This window comes from Desmodus rotundus, chromosome 9 (genome assembly GCF_022682495.2).
Source record: "Desmodus rotundus isolate HL8 chromosome 9, HLdesRot8A.1, whole genome shotgun sequence".
NCBI lineage: Eukaryota > Metazoa > Chordata > Mammalia > Chiroptera > Phyllostomidae > Desmodus > Desmodus rotundus.
The window spans coordinates 103243599-103259157 of NC_071395.1; the positions used below are offsets into that span (position 1 = coordinate 103243599).

The 15559-nt window shown below is 43.4% G+C and overlaps 1 protein-coding gene across 1 annotated transcript; it reads left to right on the forward strand.

Moving 5' to 3' along the window:
• Window positions 1-575: 575 nt before the first annotated feature.
• Window positions 576-14102, forward strand: MRPL45 (mitochondrial ribosomal protein L45). The gene is made up of 8 exons (XM_024573121.3): window positions 576-733; window positions 1651-1828; window positions 2241-2358; window positions 3346-3444; window positions 10997-11045; window positions 11933-12082; window positions 12757-12930; window positions 13384-14102. Exons 1-8 carry the CDS (start codon window positions 668-670, stop codon window positions 13468-13470), a joined length of 921 nt encoding a protein of 306 aa, XP_024428889.2. The 5' UTR covers window positions 576-667; the 3' UTR covers window positions 13471-14102.
• Window positions 14103-15559: the final 1457 nt, after the last annotated feature.

Sequence of the window (15559 nt, forward strand, 5' to 3'; positions counted from 1 at the left end):
GCCTGGAACCCGGTAAACATTCCTTAGTGTAAAATATTGTTTGTTAATACTAGTCCTGTGCTTCTTTCCCAATTGACAAATAATGACTAATAAATGTAGTAGTTATCATGTTTGTTCAATAAACATAGTACTCATTAATTCCCTTTATTTGAAATTAAGAAAAAATTTTCTTCACAGTACAGACTGGGAAAACTAGGAATCAAGTTTAAAGTGACAGAGCAAATTAAGGTCAGACATAGAAGGAGACACTATTCGTTATCGCCCTTTCTGGGATCAAAGTAGTCATTGAAAAAAAAAAACCACTTGTCTCAGAAGAGCCGCACCTTTTCTTGACTCTCCGGAAAAAGGTGCAGCAACGCCCCAATCAGAGAAGTGCAGCAACTCCTGGGCGCCTGAAAGCAGTATGCGCAGGCGTAGCTCCGCGCTCCAGCGTTCGGTTGGCGCGTGACAGCCGTGTGTTCCACCCTACCCCCAACACCGTTTTAGTGCGCACGCGCAACGGTACTCCCCCCCCCCCCCCCCCCCGCGCACGTGCGCGTTCCCGCTTCGCCGGAGGGCGCGCGCCCTGGAAAATTCTGCACGGAGCAAGCCCCACCCTATGTGCTTTCTTGCATTCCCCAGGCTCTTCATGCTTAGTCCCTGTCCCAGCAGCCTTTGAGTGAACAAAATGGCAGCCCCCATGCCGCGGGGGTTATTTTGCTTATCCAGGGTTTTAGGATGGTGGTCTCAGCAGGTGGGTAGGAACCAGGCGAGTAGGACTGTAGGGGCTAGAGGGAGACAGAGTAAAGGGAAACAGTCCCTTTGCAGTTGGTGTTGGTGAGCTTGGATGATACAAGTCATACCAAAGCTAGGGGAGAGTTTAAGGTAAATGGGATCCAGCTACTGAACAAACTGGCCGAGTAGTGAAAGCCTGGGTAGGACCGTGAGGGCGAGCAAGTTCCCGGGGACTAAGTTTGTCCTGTTTCGTCTGGGTGTGTTGGGCAGGAAGGTTTTAAAGGGGAAAGACGTAATGGTTTGGAAGATGGGCTCGCTTCCCATTGATTGTAAATAATCCTAAATGAAACAGTGGCTGGAAAGGAGGGAATCTAGTACTGACATTGTAGCTGCGTGAGCAAACCTCGTCGTCAGAGAGAAAAGAGACCTGGCGTTTAGAGAGCTTATTAATCAGTTGGGAGCTAGAACGAGTGAAGTTTACAGTGAAGATGCCAATAGAATGAGCGGAATGTAATCTCAGTAAAAACAGATGCCAAGAAGGCTTTTCTTAGGCTTTAATAAGAGCATTCTCCTCATTTCAGTATTGGGTTGGAGTTTTATGTTCCCCATTACACTGACGGTTCTTTTGAAAGCAGAAGCCTTGTTTTAATCAGTATCCCTAGAAGTTGCCCAGTACTATGGGTAGTACTAAAGGAAAGCCTTTAGCGAATGTTCAGTGGAGTTAGTAAATGTTGCTTACTAGCTTCTACTAAGAAACACCCGTAAGTGTTAAGGTAGTGGTGCATTTCCCACCCCTCCACCCCACCCCCGCCTTTTGTGGTTTTATAATTGTTCCTAAGTCATTCTCTGGATGTGCTTTTTCTACCTTTGTTTAGAGTTTGTTCCAGACCTCATTTTTTCCAGGTTACCTATATCGTAATATTTCCTGCCTTCCAGCCACTTCTGGTGACTCAGTCCATAGCTGTAGTTCCAGTGAGAACTAAAAGACGTTTCACACCTCCTGCTTATGAACCGAAATACAAATCAGAAAAGGAGTTTATACAGCATGCGCGGAGAGCAGGAGTGGTCATTCCTCCGGAACGTTTGGAGCGTCCCATACATTTGGCCTGTACAGGTGAGGCATGGTATTTCTGAGACCTTAATTCAGTCTCCTGTCAGAGATACTCTGGAAAGGGGAATGACTGGAAAACGATTGACAGTATTTAACTACAAAAATCAGTTGACTCTCTATAATGATTTACTTTGTATACATTGTATTTCATGAGGTCATCTTTGATCTTGTTTTCACACTATTCCTTAAAGGCAAAAGTGAAATTTCCCCATTTTGTACAAGAAGAAACTGAGGCTCTGAGAGAAGTCTTAAATTATCTTACTCTATTTTTTTCCCATGTAACACGATTCCCTCTACATGGAAGTTTAATCATTAACCTACTTTATCTAGGATCCTTCCCAATTTTACATGACCTCAAGATGACTTTTTCTCAGTCTTGCAATGCTTTCATAGTTTTCTCCTTTTCTCATTACAGCTGGTATCTTTGACGCCTATGTTCCTCCAGAGGGTGATGCTCGTATGTCATCTATTTCAAAGGAAGGACTGGCACAGAAAACTGAGCGACTGAAGAAGAATGTGGCATCACAATTGTCGTAGGTGTCTGAGACAACTGGGAGTCAATATTAGGATAAAAATTTCTTGTTACTATTTTATTCCAGAGAGACCATCTTGGGTTAATTGGATTGGATATAACTCTCTTGACAACTTGACAGTATTTTCTTTGTCTGTAATGAAGTCTGTAGTAAATGTGGAATGATATGGGCATTCTGATTCTTAGCATCTCAGCATTTATTGGTTGGTAGTTGACCCTGAAGTTTGTAGGACTTTTTGATCACCTATTTTAAAATTTAAAGTAATGTTAAAAGAAAGCATATGTAAGAAGCATATATTAGAATTTAAATTTCAGAGAGTCAGAAAAGCCAGAAAAGAACAAGAATACAGACCTGTTCTTGGGAGCTAACTGGGCCTTAGGTAAGGAGCAAAAGCAAAAACCTGAGGCCCTCTTTTAGTTGAAAGGACAGAAATGTGTAGTATTTGTCATTCTAAGGTTCTTTAGGGTCATTTATAGATTTCTTTGCACAAGTATATTGAGTTGGTGTTAATTCTTCATGTGGCCATAATTTATTTCTCTAAACACAGATCTTACCACATTTCCTGCTTAAAATTCTTCTCTGCTTCCTTATTGAAGAATAAAGTCCAAATTTCTTCAGTGGTGTTCCAGGCTTGTTATAACCTGCCTCTTGTCTTCTCTCCATCATCATCTCCTCATTCCATTTTTTTCGTCCTAAACTTCAGCATGTTCAAACTAATTGCCAATTCCTTGATAGTATTGTGGTATGCCTCTGTGTCTTTGCATCTCTTTTTTGATATTTAAAAAAACTATTGATTTTTTTTTTTTAGAGAGAGGAAGGGGGAGAGACTGTGAGAAAGAGAGAGAGAGAAACATCAATTTGCTGTTCCACTTATTTATGCACTCATTGGTTGATTCTTGTATGCGCCCTGACCACAGGTTAATGTAAGCTGTGAGTTACAGAATTGAATGAAGTCTTTAAAAATTATTCTTTTGCTTAATTTTACAGAATACGGAAAATAAAAGCATATGACGCTAATTTTAAAGTAAAGGACTTCCCTGAAAAAGCTAAGGATATCTTCATTGAAGCTCACCTTTGTCTAAACAAGTAAGTGCACTCACTCCCTGTCTTAAACCCATTATGTTCGCATTTGGTAGTAGAACTTCCTATGTGGGAAATAATTGGGCCCTGTAGCTGTCTTTGACCGCTTAAATATCTGTAGCTTAAATATCTCCCTGCTCCTGGGGGTTTTCACTATTTGGTCTGGTTCATCTCCACCTACAAGTGTTGGGAGACCCTGCTGAACAGCTGCTGTTTTCACCCCACCTGATCCCTAATTCTTCCTGACCCTTTTTGTGTGTTTGTATTGTGTATGTACATTTCCCTTTCCTTAGTTATTTGGTATAAGTTTCTTTCGAAAATTTTAAAGAAGATTTTATCTGCTTTTAGAGAGAGGGGAAGGGAGGGAGAAAGAGAAGGAAACATCTATCAGCTGCCTTTCCACACCCCCAGCCAGAGACCTTGTTCGCAACCCAGTCATGTACCCTGACCAGAAATTGAACCAGCGACCTTTTGGTTTGCAGGCTGGTGCTGAAGCCACTGAGCCGCACAAGTCAGGGCTCTTTTGAAAATTTTTAACGCTTTCTTGATTCAACTAAGGAAAAGTCAAGGCTGTTAGGGAGAAGAAAACCACTCAAGGGCCTGGAATAATTTTAAGTACCAGTCCTTGGACTATTGCTGACATTCTTGAGCTCTGGTTGCTATGGCTAGGCTTCAGGTAGGACCCCAAATCTGTACTCTACAATCCATTAATTGTTTGAATTGCTTTATGAATTATGAAATAGTTCAAACATATAAAAAAAGTAGCATTCATGTTAATAGATGTTTACATTTTATTATATTTGCTTCAGAATCTCTAGTTGGGAGAGGGGGCAGGGATAAAACATTATAGATATAGCTGAAGTCTCATCTCCTCATTCTTTTTCTTCTAGGTAACCAATATTTTATGCATAATTCCATGTATATTTTATTTTTATACTTTTCACTAAGTGTACATGTGTAAATAATGAAAATTTTACATGAATGATATCATTGTATATATCTTTTTGAAACCTACTATTTTATTGTTCAACATTGTTTTTTATATATTTGATATTTTTCTACCACATTATTTTGTGTGTTCTATTTGCCACGATTTTTCTTTACTGCTTTTTCTCTTTTCATTTATTAGATTGATATAATTTCCTTCTTCCTTTTTTATTCCTCCCCCTCCACTTGTTTGGAAGTATTACATTCTATTTCTATTCTTTTAGAAGTTATTGTTAAAACGTTTAATGTGTATTCTTCTTTTATTTTTATTTTTTTAATTGATTTTACAGAGGGAGAGAAACATTGATTTGTTGTTCCACTTATTTATGCATTCATTGGCTGATTCTTGTGTGTGCCCTGACTAGGGAATCCAGCCTGCAACTTTGGCATATTGGCATAAAGCTCCAACCAACTGAGCTACCTGCTCTGGGCATGTATTCTTGACTTAATATTATAAGAACCTTAGAGCCCTGGCTGGTGTAGCTCAGTGGATTGAACACGGGCTGCAAACCCAAGAGTGGACAGTTCGATTCCCACTCAGGGCACATGCCTGGGTTGTGGGCCAGGTTCCCAGTAGGGGGCGCGTGAGAGGCAACCACACATTGATGTTTCCTCTCCCTCTCTTTCTCCTTCCCCTCTCTTTAAAAATAAATAAATAAAGTCTTGGGGGCGGGGGGAAAGAACCTTAGAACACTTTAATTCCAATTACCACCTCATTCATCTTCTATGTTATTGTCATCTAGCTTTTTAGTTCTGCATTTAAAAAATTTCATCTTTATTTGTTTTGGGTTTTTTTTTTTTTTCATTTCATTTTTAAAGGATGCTTTCTTTGGGTCAAGAGTCCCAGGTTGGTAGTTGTTTTCTGTCAGCATTTTGAAGATGTCATTTTTTGGCTTCTGTTGTTACTATTGAAAAGTTAGCTATTTTTTCTTGTTGCTTTTTTGAAGTTAAAGTTTCTTTTTTTCTCTGTCTTTTAAGTTTTTTTTCTCTGCCTTTAGTATTCAGCAGTTTACTGTGATGTACCTGTGTATGTATTTATGTGGGTGTTTTTATCCTGCTCTGGGTTTCTGTTGCTTCTTAAATCTTTGGTGCATTTTTTGTTAGCGTTGGAAAATACTTAGAACATCTTTTCAAATGTTGCCTCTGTTCGACTTTCTTGTCTCCTTTTGTGCCTCTGAATACATATCTGTTAGATCTTTTCACTGTGTGCCAAATGTGTCTTAGGCGTTTTTCTGTATTTCCCAATCTCCATGCCATCCTCCCCCTTCAGTCTGGATATTTTCTGATCTTCCTATCCCCTTTTCAGTCATATCTAATACTCTGTTAAACCTAGCTATTGAATTTCTTAGTTTTATACTTGCTTTCGGTTTTCACTTTAAGGGGTTTTTTAAAGTGTATTTTATTGATTAAGCTGTTACAGTTGTCCCAATTTTTTTTCTTTTTGCCCCCCTCTGCCCAGTATCCCCCTTCCCTCCAGCAATCCAGACCCTTAGTTCATGTCCATGGGTCATGCATATAAGTTCTTTGACTTCTCCATTTCCTATATTATTCTTAACATCTGCCTGTCTATTTTGCTTCTTAATCCCTGTATCTTTTCCCCCCATTCTTCCCCTTTCCCTTCCCCACTGATAGCCCTCCATGTTTGTTGTCATTTTACTGTTCATAGTTTTGATCTTCTTTTTCTTAAATAAGTCCCCTTAACATTTCATATAATAAGGGCTTGGTGCTGATGAACTCTTTTAGCTTTACCTGGTCTGGGAAGCACTTTATCTGTCCTTCCATTCTAAATGATAGCTTTGCTGGACAGAGTAATCTAGGTTGTAGGTCCCTGCTTTTCATCACTTTGAGTATTTCTTGCCAGTCCCTTCTTGCCTGCAAAGTTTCTTTTGAGAAATCAGCTGATAGTCTTATTGGAAGTCCTTTGTAGATAACTCTCTTCTTTTCTCTTACTTCTTTTAAGATTCTCTCTATCTTTAACTTTTGGCATTTTAATTATGATGTGTTTTGGTGTGGTCCTCTTTGGGTCAACTTCTTTGCGACTGTCTGTGCTTCCTGGACTTGTATGTCTATTTGCTTCACCAAATTAAAGAGGTTTTCTTTCATTATTTTTTCAGATAAGTTTTTAATTTATCTTGCTTTTCCTCTCCTCCTTCTGGCATCCCTATGATTTGAATGTTGGCACATTTGGAGATGTCCCAGAGTCTTCTTATTGTGTCCTCATTTTTTTGAATTCTTGTTTCTTCATTCTGTACTGGTTGGCTGTTTATTTCTTCCTTGTGTTCCAAATTGATGATTTGAACCCTGGCTTCCTTCCCTTCACTGTTGGTTCCCTGTGGATTTTTCTTAATATCACTAAGTGTAGCCTTCATTTCTTCCCTTATGCATTTGCCACACTCAGTGAGTTCTCTGAGCATCCTTATCACCAGTGTTTTGAACTCTGCATCTGATAGATGGCTATCTCTGTTTGGTTTAGTTTTTTTTCTGGAGTTTTGTTCTGTTCTTTCATTTGGGCCATATTCCTTTGTCCCCTCAATTTGGCAGCCTCCTGTGTTTGTTTCTGTGTATTAGGTAGAGCTGCTTTGACTCCCGGTCTTGGCGTACCTGTTATGTTGTAAGGGACAGAGCCTTACGTATTTGCAGGGTGGGGCAACCCGCTTCACTGCTTTGTGGTGCTGTATATGGGGGGAGGGGTCAGAGAGGGAACAATGCCATTTACTGGCATCTCAACCCATTTCCAGTCACTTCCCCCACTTCCCAAGTGCCAGTGGAGCGCTTCTAGCTGCTGCCCTGGTGCTGAATCCCAGAGTGGGTGAGTTTGTATATTTTAGGACCATGCAGGTCCTTTAAACGGACTCTCCTGAGAGACCAGCAGTTTCTTCTGCTGCCCTAACCCCCACTGGTTTTTACAGACAAAAGTTATGAGGCTTTATTTACCTGGCACTGGAACCCTGGGCTGTGAGGTGTGGCCCGGGGCTGAGATGACTCGCTCCCTAGGTGTCCCTCCTGGTTTTTATCTGCCACACATGAATGTAGGACCGCCCATTCTGGGACATCGCCACCACCACACTGTGTCCTCTCTGCCCTGGCTCCCTGTCTCTGCCCCTCCTACTGTTCTGGATGACTATTTCTTCTTTAAATCCTTAGTTGTCAGACTTGCATACAGTTTGATTTTCTGGCAGTTCTGGTTGTTTTTTGTTTTGAGGTTACTTGTGATCCTTCTTATGGTTGTGTGAGGAGGTGAAGCATGTCTACCTACTCCTCCATCTTGGCTGGAAGTCCACTTTTAGAATTTTATTTTTGTGTGTGTGTCAGGTTCTTTGCTAAATTCTCCATTCTGTCATCTGATTACTTGGACATACTAATTACACTTATTTTAAAGTCTGTGTCTGGTCTGGCCCAGTGTCTCAGTTGGTTGGAGCATCATCTCAATACCCTAAGGTTGCAGGTTTGATCCCCTGTCAATCAACCAATGAATGTATAAATAAGTGGGACAGCAAAAATCAGCACCTCTCCCTCTCTCTCTGTCCTCTCTCCCTCTCCCCACCTCCTTCTCTCTCCCCCTCCTCTCTCTTTCTAAAAATCAGTTAAAATATTTTTTAAAGTTAAAAATTTTTTAATCCAAAATTTTAGTTTATTGGAATGGTTCTCTATTCATCATTCTTCCAGACAAGTTTTGTGTGTGTATCTGCCAGATACCCAGGGATATCATTGGCTAGGTATCAGTTTTATGTTAATTTCTTAGCTTAGGAATTCTCTCATCATACTGGTACCATAAATTCTGTATCCACATTTGCGTATAATGTGGGCTCAGGGCTCTAATTTTTCAGTTTTCTTTTGTTGTTTTATTTTATTTTTCTCACTTAGAGCCCCAGTCAGAGAGAAGCTTTATCTCTAGATTAGTGGGCTGTTTTTCTAGTCTCCCTTTCCTGCAGGTGCAGGACCTTTTGTGGTCATAGCTTTATTCTGCGATTTGAGTTCCAACTCTCAGAGGGTTCAAGGTCTTAGGAAGAGCCCAGCTCCTGGACATCAGATCCTATTTCTGGATCCCTTTGTCATCCCTCATGCTTGTTGTTGTAGCAGGTTTTAGTTTCCTCCCCGTTTCTGGCATCTAGGGATTTACCTTTCTTTCTGGTGAACTAGGATAGCATATTTCAAAGTGTGTGTGTGTGTGTCTGTGTATATTACATTCTATCCAATATTTCTAGATATGTGTAGTGGGAGTAGTTTTGCATTAGCTCTGTCCATTGCGTTGCCAAAAGTAGATGTCTTCTTTTTATTTTTCAGTGTAAATTATATTGCAGAATAGTAAGAGAGCTCATAGGAAAGGGATTTTATTTCTCCTGAGGATTTCAGGCCAGCAGAGTGAGGAGAAAAAGTGCATTTAGAGGTGCCAGGCATGGTGGCCATGGCGGCAGTCCCCACGACTCATCTAGTCTAGGCCAGAGCTACAGTGGAAGAAGTGAGTCGGGATCTTTTCTGTTAGGAACACAGGTGAAAGGGAAGCAGATAGAACTAACCCCTTACCTGTTCTAGGATTAGAGATAAGAATTTTGAAAGGGACAAAGACTTCAACTGCCTAGGAATTATTAAACTGTGGGGAAAAGTCATGAATGTGTGATGCGGACACCGGCCCACAGTGTCCGCAGTGCTGTGGCTGAGACGACACAAATTTACACGGACTGCCGAGTCCTGTGGAGGAAAAGGGACTGCATAGCCACTCTCTTAAGAGGAGAGCACACTGGCCCTTGCCTTGACAGGCTTTTATTGGCTTAATTTGCATAGGAATACAGGGCATGCGTGGAAAGCTCATCAATCATTGTCAGGCAGAAATGACCAAATAATAGATAACATTCAAAATATGAGGGCTTATTTAGAGTCAGGGTCAGATGGCTAAAGGACCATAAAACTTTGGGGAAACAAGCTCATTTCAGGCTTGGACCCTTATCATTTAAATTGAGGTTATTAGCAAAGTAGGTTTCGTAGGAATTTATGCATTCTTTCTTAGGCCTGATCACCCTCTGGAACCCACCCTTTCCAGCACAGGACCACACCTACCTCTGGCATTGCTTCAGGCTTAAGTCAGGGAGGGGAAGTAAGGCAGCCAAGAGATTAGGAGACTCCTTGCAGACAGAATGAGGACTCAGGCTATGTCAAAGCCGAGGGGTGAGGGTCCATCACCCCCTTTTTTCTATAGCCCCTCAAGTCCTTCCCCGAAGGCCCCTTGTCGACAATGCCTGTCTTAGGTTGTCCCTCCTTTGAGGAATCTTACCCGTCATTGGCTAACCAGTCATCCGTCCGGGGCCAAGCAGGGTGAAGTGAAAGGGGGCAGAGGCAGTGCCCCTACCAGGAAGACAAGCTTTGTCTCCTAAATAGCTTAGGGTCCCAAGCCACAAGGGGACACTTAGGTCAGCCTTAGCCACAGGGGATTACAGTCTCTGAAACCAGGCAGGGCGGTTCCCAACAAATGTGTGTGTGCTCTTAGGGTAATTTGAAATTCCTCAGGTAGGAATCTCCTAAAACCATGTGTATAGAGGGGCTGGGGCTTATTCATCTGTTTTCTCACTCTTACTGCCTGGGATCAGCATGACTGGCTCACTGTGGCGGTAACAAAGATGGGCAGCGGGGAGGGGAGGACAGAAAAGACAGGTGATTATCTTGATTAGGTTCAAAGATGACAGTGTTGCCCAGGCTGGTGTGGTTTAGTGGACTGAGTGCCGGCCTGCAAACCAAAGGGCCACAGGTTCGATTCCCAGTCAGGGCACATGCCTGGGTTGTGGGCCAGGTCCCTGGTAGGGGACATGCAAGAGGCAATCACATACTGTTGTTTCTCTCCCTCTCTTTCTCCCTCTCTCCCCTCTGTCTAAACATAATTAAATAAAATCTTAAAAGAAAAAAAAAAGATGATAGTGTAGGTAAGATACAAGGCCAAGCCAGTTGATACTGGTGATGTGTTTGAGGTAAGGAGAAAAGATGAGCTTTTGATTGTTCTTTATGTTGGATTTTTTTTTCCCTGTTGCATCTTAGAGCAAAAACCAGTCTCTATGTCCCAGTAAGGGTCTCTTGCCCATCTTTAGGATGTATAATAATTTTAGAGAAATTTCTTTCTGCTCCTGAGATTCAAACCTAACTTTGCTCTGCTATGAAGCTCATGATTTTCTGGTAAATCATGTTATTCATCTTTGTGTCAGCATATTACTTGGCTTATGTCGATAGTAGTAGTGAAGCCCTGGCCGGTGTGCCTCAGTGGTTTGAGTGCTGGCCTGCGAACCAAAGGGTCACTGGTTTGATTCCCCACTGGGGCACATGCCTGGGTTGCGGGGTCAGGTCCCTGATTGGGGGTGTGTGAGAAGCAACTGTTTCTCTCTCACACAATATTTCCCTCCCTCTCAGTCTCCTTCCCTTCCCCCGTCTCTAAAAATAAATAACATCTTTTAAATTAAAAAAAAAATAGTAGGAGTGAAAAAAATACTTGTAAAAATGAATTATTTTCCATTTTCCAAATCATTTTCAATTTTCATACAGGGCATCTTTAAAAACAGGAGTCAATTATATATATATCTTTCTTTTTCAGCTCAAACTATGACCGACTTCATACCTTGGCAACTGAAAACTGTTTTCCGGTAGGTTCTCACCCTTAGAATTGTGGGATGCTGAATGGGCATATTGTAGACATCTCCTTTGGTTTTCTTAAGAAGGATCAGTTTTGAAAGTGTAGGAAGTTTAAAGCAAAAGCTGAAGTTCCATGGTTTTTGCCTGAATGATAATGACTTGGCATGGATGCTGCCAAGGGCCATGCAGATGAGGAAAGAGGAGGTCCCTCAGCAAGCAGTGCTGTGACCTCAGGTACGGACCCTGAAGTCAGGGCATGGGCCCCACTGGGCCAGCCCGCACTTGCCTGCACTGTAATAGAGGATTTAACAAGAACTCCCGAGCCTCACATTGTATGGTAACAGGTGCTGGGGACTTTGGGAGACCCTCCAGGAGGGGGACTTTGTGATTTAAGAATAAGAATTTCAGTTTCTGTCAGTTCAGCCTTTATCTCCATAGCGGTGGGGATAGCTAACCTTGTCTTAGTAGTTTAGCCTTTATATCCCTATAAAATCCCAACCTTCCCTGCTAAAAGGTTGGGGAGGGGGCAACATATATGTGGTCGGCAAAAATACATGTAATAATTACCAGGGTATGAAGATGTATGGGAGGGGTAGGGGGGTGTATTATTAGGTAAGTTGGCGGTTTAGGGCGTGATTTTCATTGGTTTGGAGAAGAGTTCCTGAGGAGGTAGGTTGGTCTTGGGTTGTGATTTAAATGAAAGAGAGTTGTCGTGAGGTGGGCTGGAGCAATAGCTTAATCAAAACTTAGGACGGTGAAAAAGTTGTCACAAGAAAGCGTTTGGTGGGAAATACTGCATTTTGGCTTTAGTACTGTAAGGAGTGAGCAGGTGTGGAAGGAAGCACCAGCTTCTCTAAAGGGAAGAAACTCAGTAGAACTTGTTTTCTTCTACTCTCAGGACATGGTCTGGGACCTCCAATATAAGACCGTCCGCTGGAGCTTCGTAGAATCTTTAGAGCCACCCCAGGTGGTTCAGGTTCGCTGTTCAAGTATACTGAACCAGGGCAACGTGTACGGCCAGGTCACCGTCCGCATGCACACCCGTCAGGTAGAGGCACCGGTCTGCTTTCCTCCCAGCTTTTCGTCACTCTCAGCTTGGGCACCTATCTCTGGAATTCTGGCTACAGCTGCCCAGGACTGTGGGTCCACCGTGGTCCTCCTTCCCCTGTGACTACTCCCTTCCCCACTGCTAGAAGTCAGCTCTACTAAGACGGGTGCAAGCATGTTCTTTCGCACCCTTCCTGGTATTGACTTCCTCCTTCCTCCTGTCCCTAATTACGTCCCCCCCCCCCCCCCCCCCCCGCAAAAAAACACCTCTAAGAGTAAAGTATCAGTAGTTGATCAGTTAGTCTAGATTCGGAATTCAGAGATGATTTGTTTCTACCCATTAAAATGTTTGTTATGGTTATTTTAAAAATGTTTGTGTGCAAAAAAACAAAAAGTGGCCCTGGCTCCGTTGATTGGAGCGTCATCCTGTACAACAACAAAAAGGTTGCGGGTTTGATCCCCGGTCAGCGCACATACCTAGGTCACAGGTTCAGTCCCCAGATGGGGCGTGTACAGGAAGCAACTGAGCGATGATTCTCTTTCTCTCCCTCCCTCCCTCTCCTTCCTCTCTCTCTAAAATCAGTAAACCTGTCCTTGGGTGCAGATTAAAAAAACAAAACACACAGAAACAAACCTCTGTGAACTAACAGGCCAGACACGCTCTCATCCTTGCAGACTTTGGCCATCTATGACCGGTTTGGCAGACTGATGTATGGGCAAGAAGATGTGCCCAAGGATGTCCTGGAGTATGTTGTTTTTGAAAAGCACCTGACAAACCCCTATGGGAGCTGGAGAATGCATGGCAAGGTCGTCCCTCCATGGGCACCCCCTAAACAGCCCATCCTCAAGGTAAGGCAGCTTGTCCGGTTTAAGAGAGCTGAGGCCCACCCTGGCTGGTGTGGCTCAATGGGTTGGGCATTACCCTGCAAACTGAGAGGTCCCCAGTTTGATTCCTGGTCAGGGCACATGCCTGGGTTACAGGCCAGGTCCCAGGTTGGGTTGTGGGCCTGCGAGAGGCAACTGATCGATGTTTCTCTCATTCATTGACATTTCTCTGCCTCTCTTCCTTCCTTCCCCTCTCTCTAAAATATAAATAAATAAAATCTAAAAAAGAGAAAGCTGTGGCCCTATTAGTGGCATCTGAAGCCAGTCCTGTTGGGAGCCACCTAGTGGAGAGAGGTGGTGGTGCAGCATCAGGGAAGGGGAATCCTCCTGTTAGGGTTGGGCATGAAGGCCAGGGTGGTCTTTTCTGCCTGAGCCATGGGCCTGGATGAAAGGTAACTCAGCTTCCTGTTCTTTCAGACGGTGATGATCCCTGGCCCCCAGCTGAAACCGGGGGAAGACTATGAAGAGCTGCAAGGCGAGGCCCATAAGCCTCTGCTAGCCTGATGGCATGTGATTCCTGGGGTGAAGTGTGTGTGATGAGGGGCTGGGATCTGTGAAGTCACACATCTCCATCATGCTCTAGAAAGAACTACCTTTGTTCTCTCTCTTGCTTAGGTCTTTCCAGCAGTCTCATTCTCGATAACCAGCTGAGGGCGAGGCCCAGGTGGGTGGCTGCTATGCACAGCCTTGGACCCACTTACTCTTTTTTAAGTTTTATATCTACCTTCTGGGTCTAGATGAAAGACACTTTGTTTCAGAGAATGTCTGACACCTGTCTTTCCCGTAGCAGGGACTGTCAGGAACAACTAGTCGAATTTTCTTATCACAGGACAGACATCAGAGTTTGAAATAAAACAGTCTCAGTGTTTGGGATCAGTTGTGGTGGGTTCTGTCCATATTCCCCAGTTCAAGTTAGAAGTAGACCAGCCTTCAAATGGCGGAAATGGAAGACAGGCTTAACTGTGAGCGATGTGACTTCCAGGAAATGCAGACTTGGGAAAAATAGTATTTATGAGAGATGGTATAATTTAAGGGGGTCTTTTGTCATACACTGACTTACTGAATCGTCATTTGTATTTCATAGAAGACTGTAAATACAAAGAAACAATTTATCCCCCAGCCTTTGGATTGTGTTCTTAATTATCAGCTGCATCCCAGGGTGATCCTAGGAAGCGTGGGGGAAGGAAGGGGCCGTGGAAAAGTTCATACATTTGGGTGATCCATCTGTAAGACTTGATTCCCTGACTTCTAGCACCTTTTAGAGATGGCGGCCATTCAGCCCAACACTGGAAAGGCAAAGGTTCCAGAATATGGACCTGTGTAGAGTGATATAGCCCAGCCCCTCTTTGTTCTTTGGGTCCAGCTAGGCTAACAGGAGGAGGAAGTGGAACCTCACAGGCCCATATGGCCTGGGTCGTCGGAGGTAATGACAAGGGAAATCACTCTACCCTGGCAGCAAGCTTGGCTTATAGTACTGTTGCTTTTGTAAGCCCAGTGTGGCCTTCCCTTAGAAAATAGGACCTTAATTCTCATACTTTCTACTTTTCAAGCCTGGAATTTCGTTTAAGGAGTCTGTAAGTCTGTAAGTTAAGTGAAAGATTAATCTGTTCTGACCCTGTGCTGAACGAAGAGTCCGAAGAAACTGGCATCAGGTGGAGACTAAGCTGACTCCTCAGTCTCTCTAAAGCTGCCATCCCAGCAAAGCAGCGAGCAGACCGGCCTCTCTGGGAAAATGGCTGTATTTACAGCGGCTGCTGAGCGCTGACTGTGGAAACGAGGGGTGTATGCTCAGGAGAGAGGCAGCACTGGTGGGCCATCCAAAGCAGCCACTCTCATCATGCTGCTTAGTTTCAACCCCTTTGGCTTAAAATGTACCTCATTTACAGCCCAAGTGAAGTTGGGTCATACCTTATTTCAGTGAGTGCTGGATTAAGGCAAAATAAGATGGGACGAGCTTCGAGTAGGACCCACAGCCGTAAAGAGGGAAGGTGGGTAATCCAGGCTGGGCGGGGAAGCAGAGAAAGAAAGTGCACTTACTGGACAAGTGATACATTGATTTCTCTGAGTATGTGGACACAGTGCTTTAAATAAGCTGTTTGGCCCCACTCCCTCAGATCTGTCTCCTGGTTCTCTAGATAGTCCTAAATAGCAGCTAAGCAATAGCTGCTGCCAGGGAGCCAGAGGATAAGTGCAGTTTTCGTTTCTCCGGGGGGTCAAATCCAGCTGAGTGGAAGGCCCACACATAAAGGACAGGCTAGAAGGCCCAGGCAAGAGATCATCTGCAGTGCCAGCCACCCAGCCGAGGTCCTGAAGGCCACAGTGCTTTACCTTGGGCTTTAGAGCAGGCATTGCTTTTCTTCCTGTTCATGTTTAAAAGCATTGAAAGAAAGAAAATCACCATAATGAATGTGCTAGAACCAACTGCAAAGAGAAAGCATTCTTTATCCCCCGCCCCACCAAGGTTTATTTCACAGCACTGGGTATAGGGACAACATTTTTGTTCTCAGCTAGACCAGACCCGATGGGATTGTTCCAAGGTGCCAGTTAGCAAAATTTGCATTGGCTCGGAAGCTGTGGGGTTAACCAGCCAGCG

Coding starts and splice junctions, on each gene's coding strand:
- MRPL45 (XM_024573121.3), top strand. CDS start 668: ATGGCAGCCCCCATGCCGCGGGGGTTATTTTGCTTATCCAGGGTTTTA. Junction 11,046..11,932: donor CAACTGAAAACTGTTTTCCG/GTAGGTTCTCAC, acceptor TTCTACTCTCAG/GACATGGTCTGGGACCTCCA. Junction 12,083..12,756: donor TCCGCATGCACACCCGTCAG/GTAGAGGCACCG, acceptor TCATCCTTGCAG/ACTTTGGCCATCTATGACCG.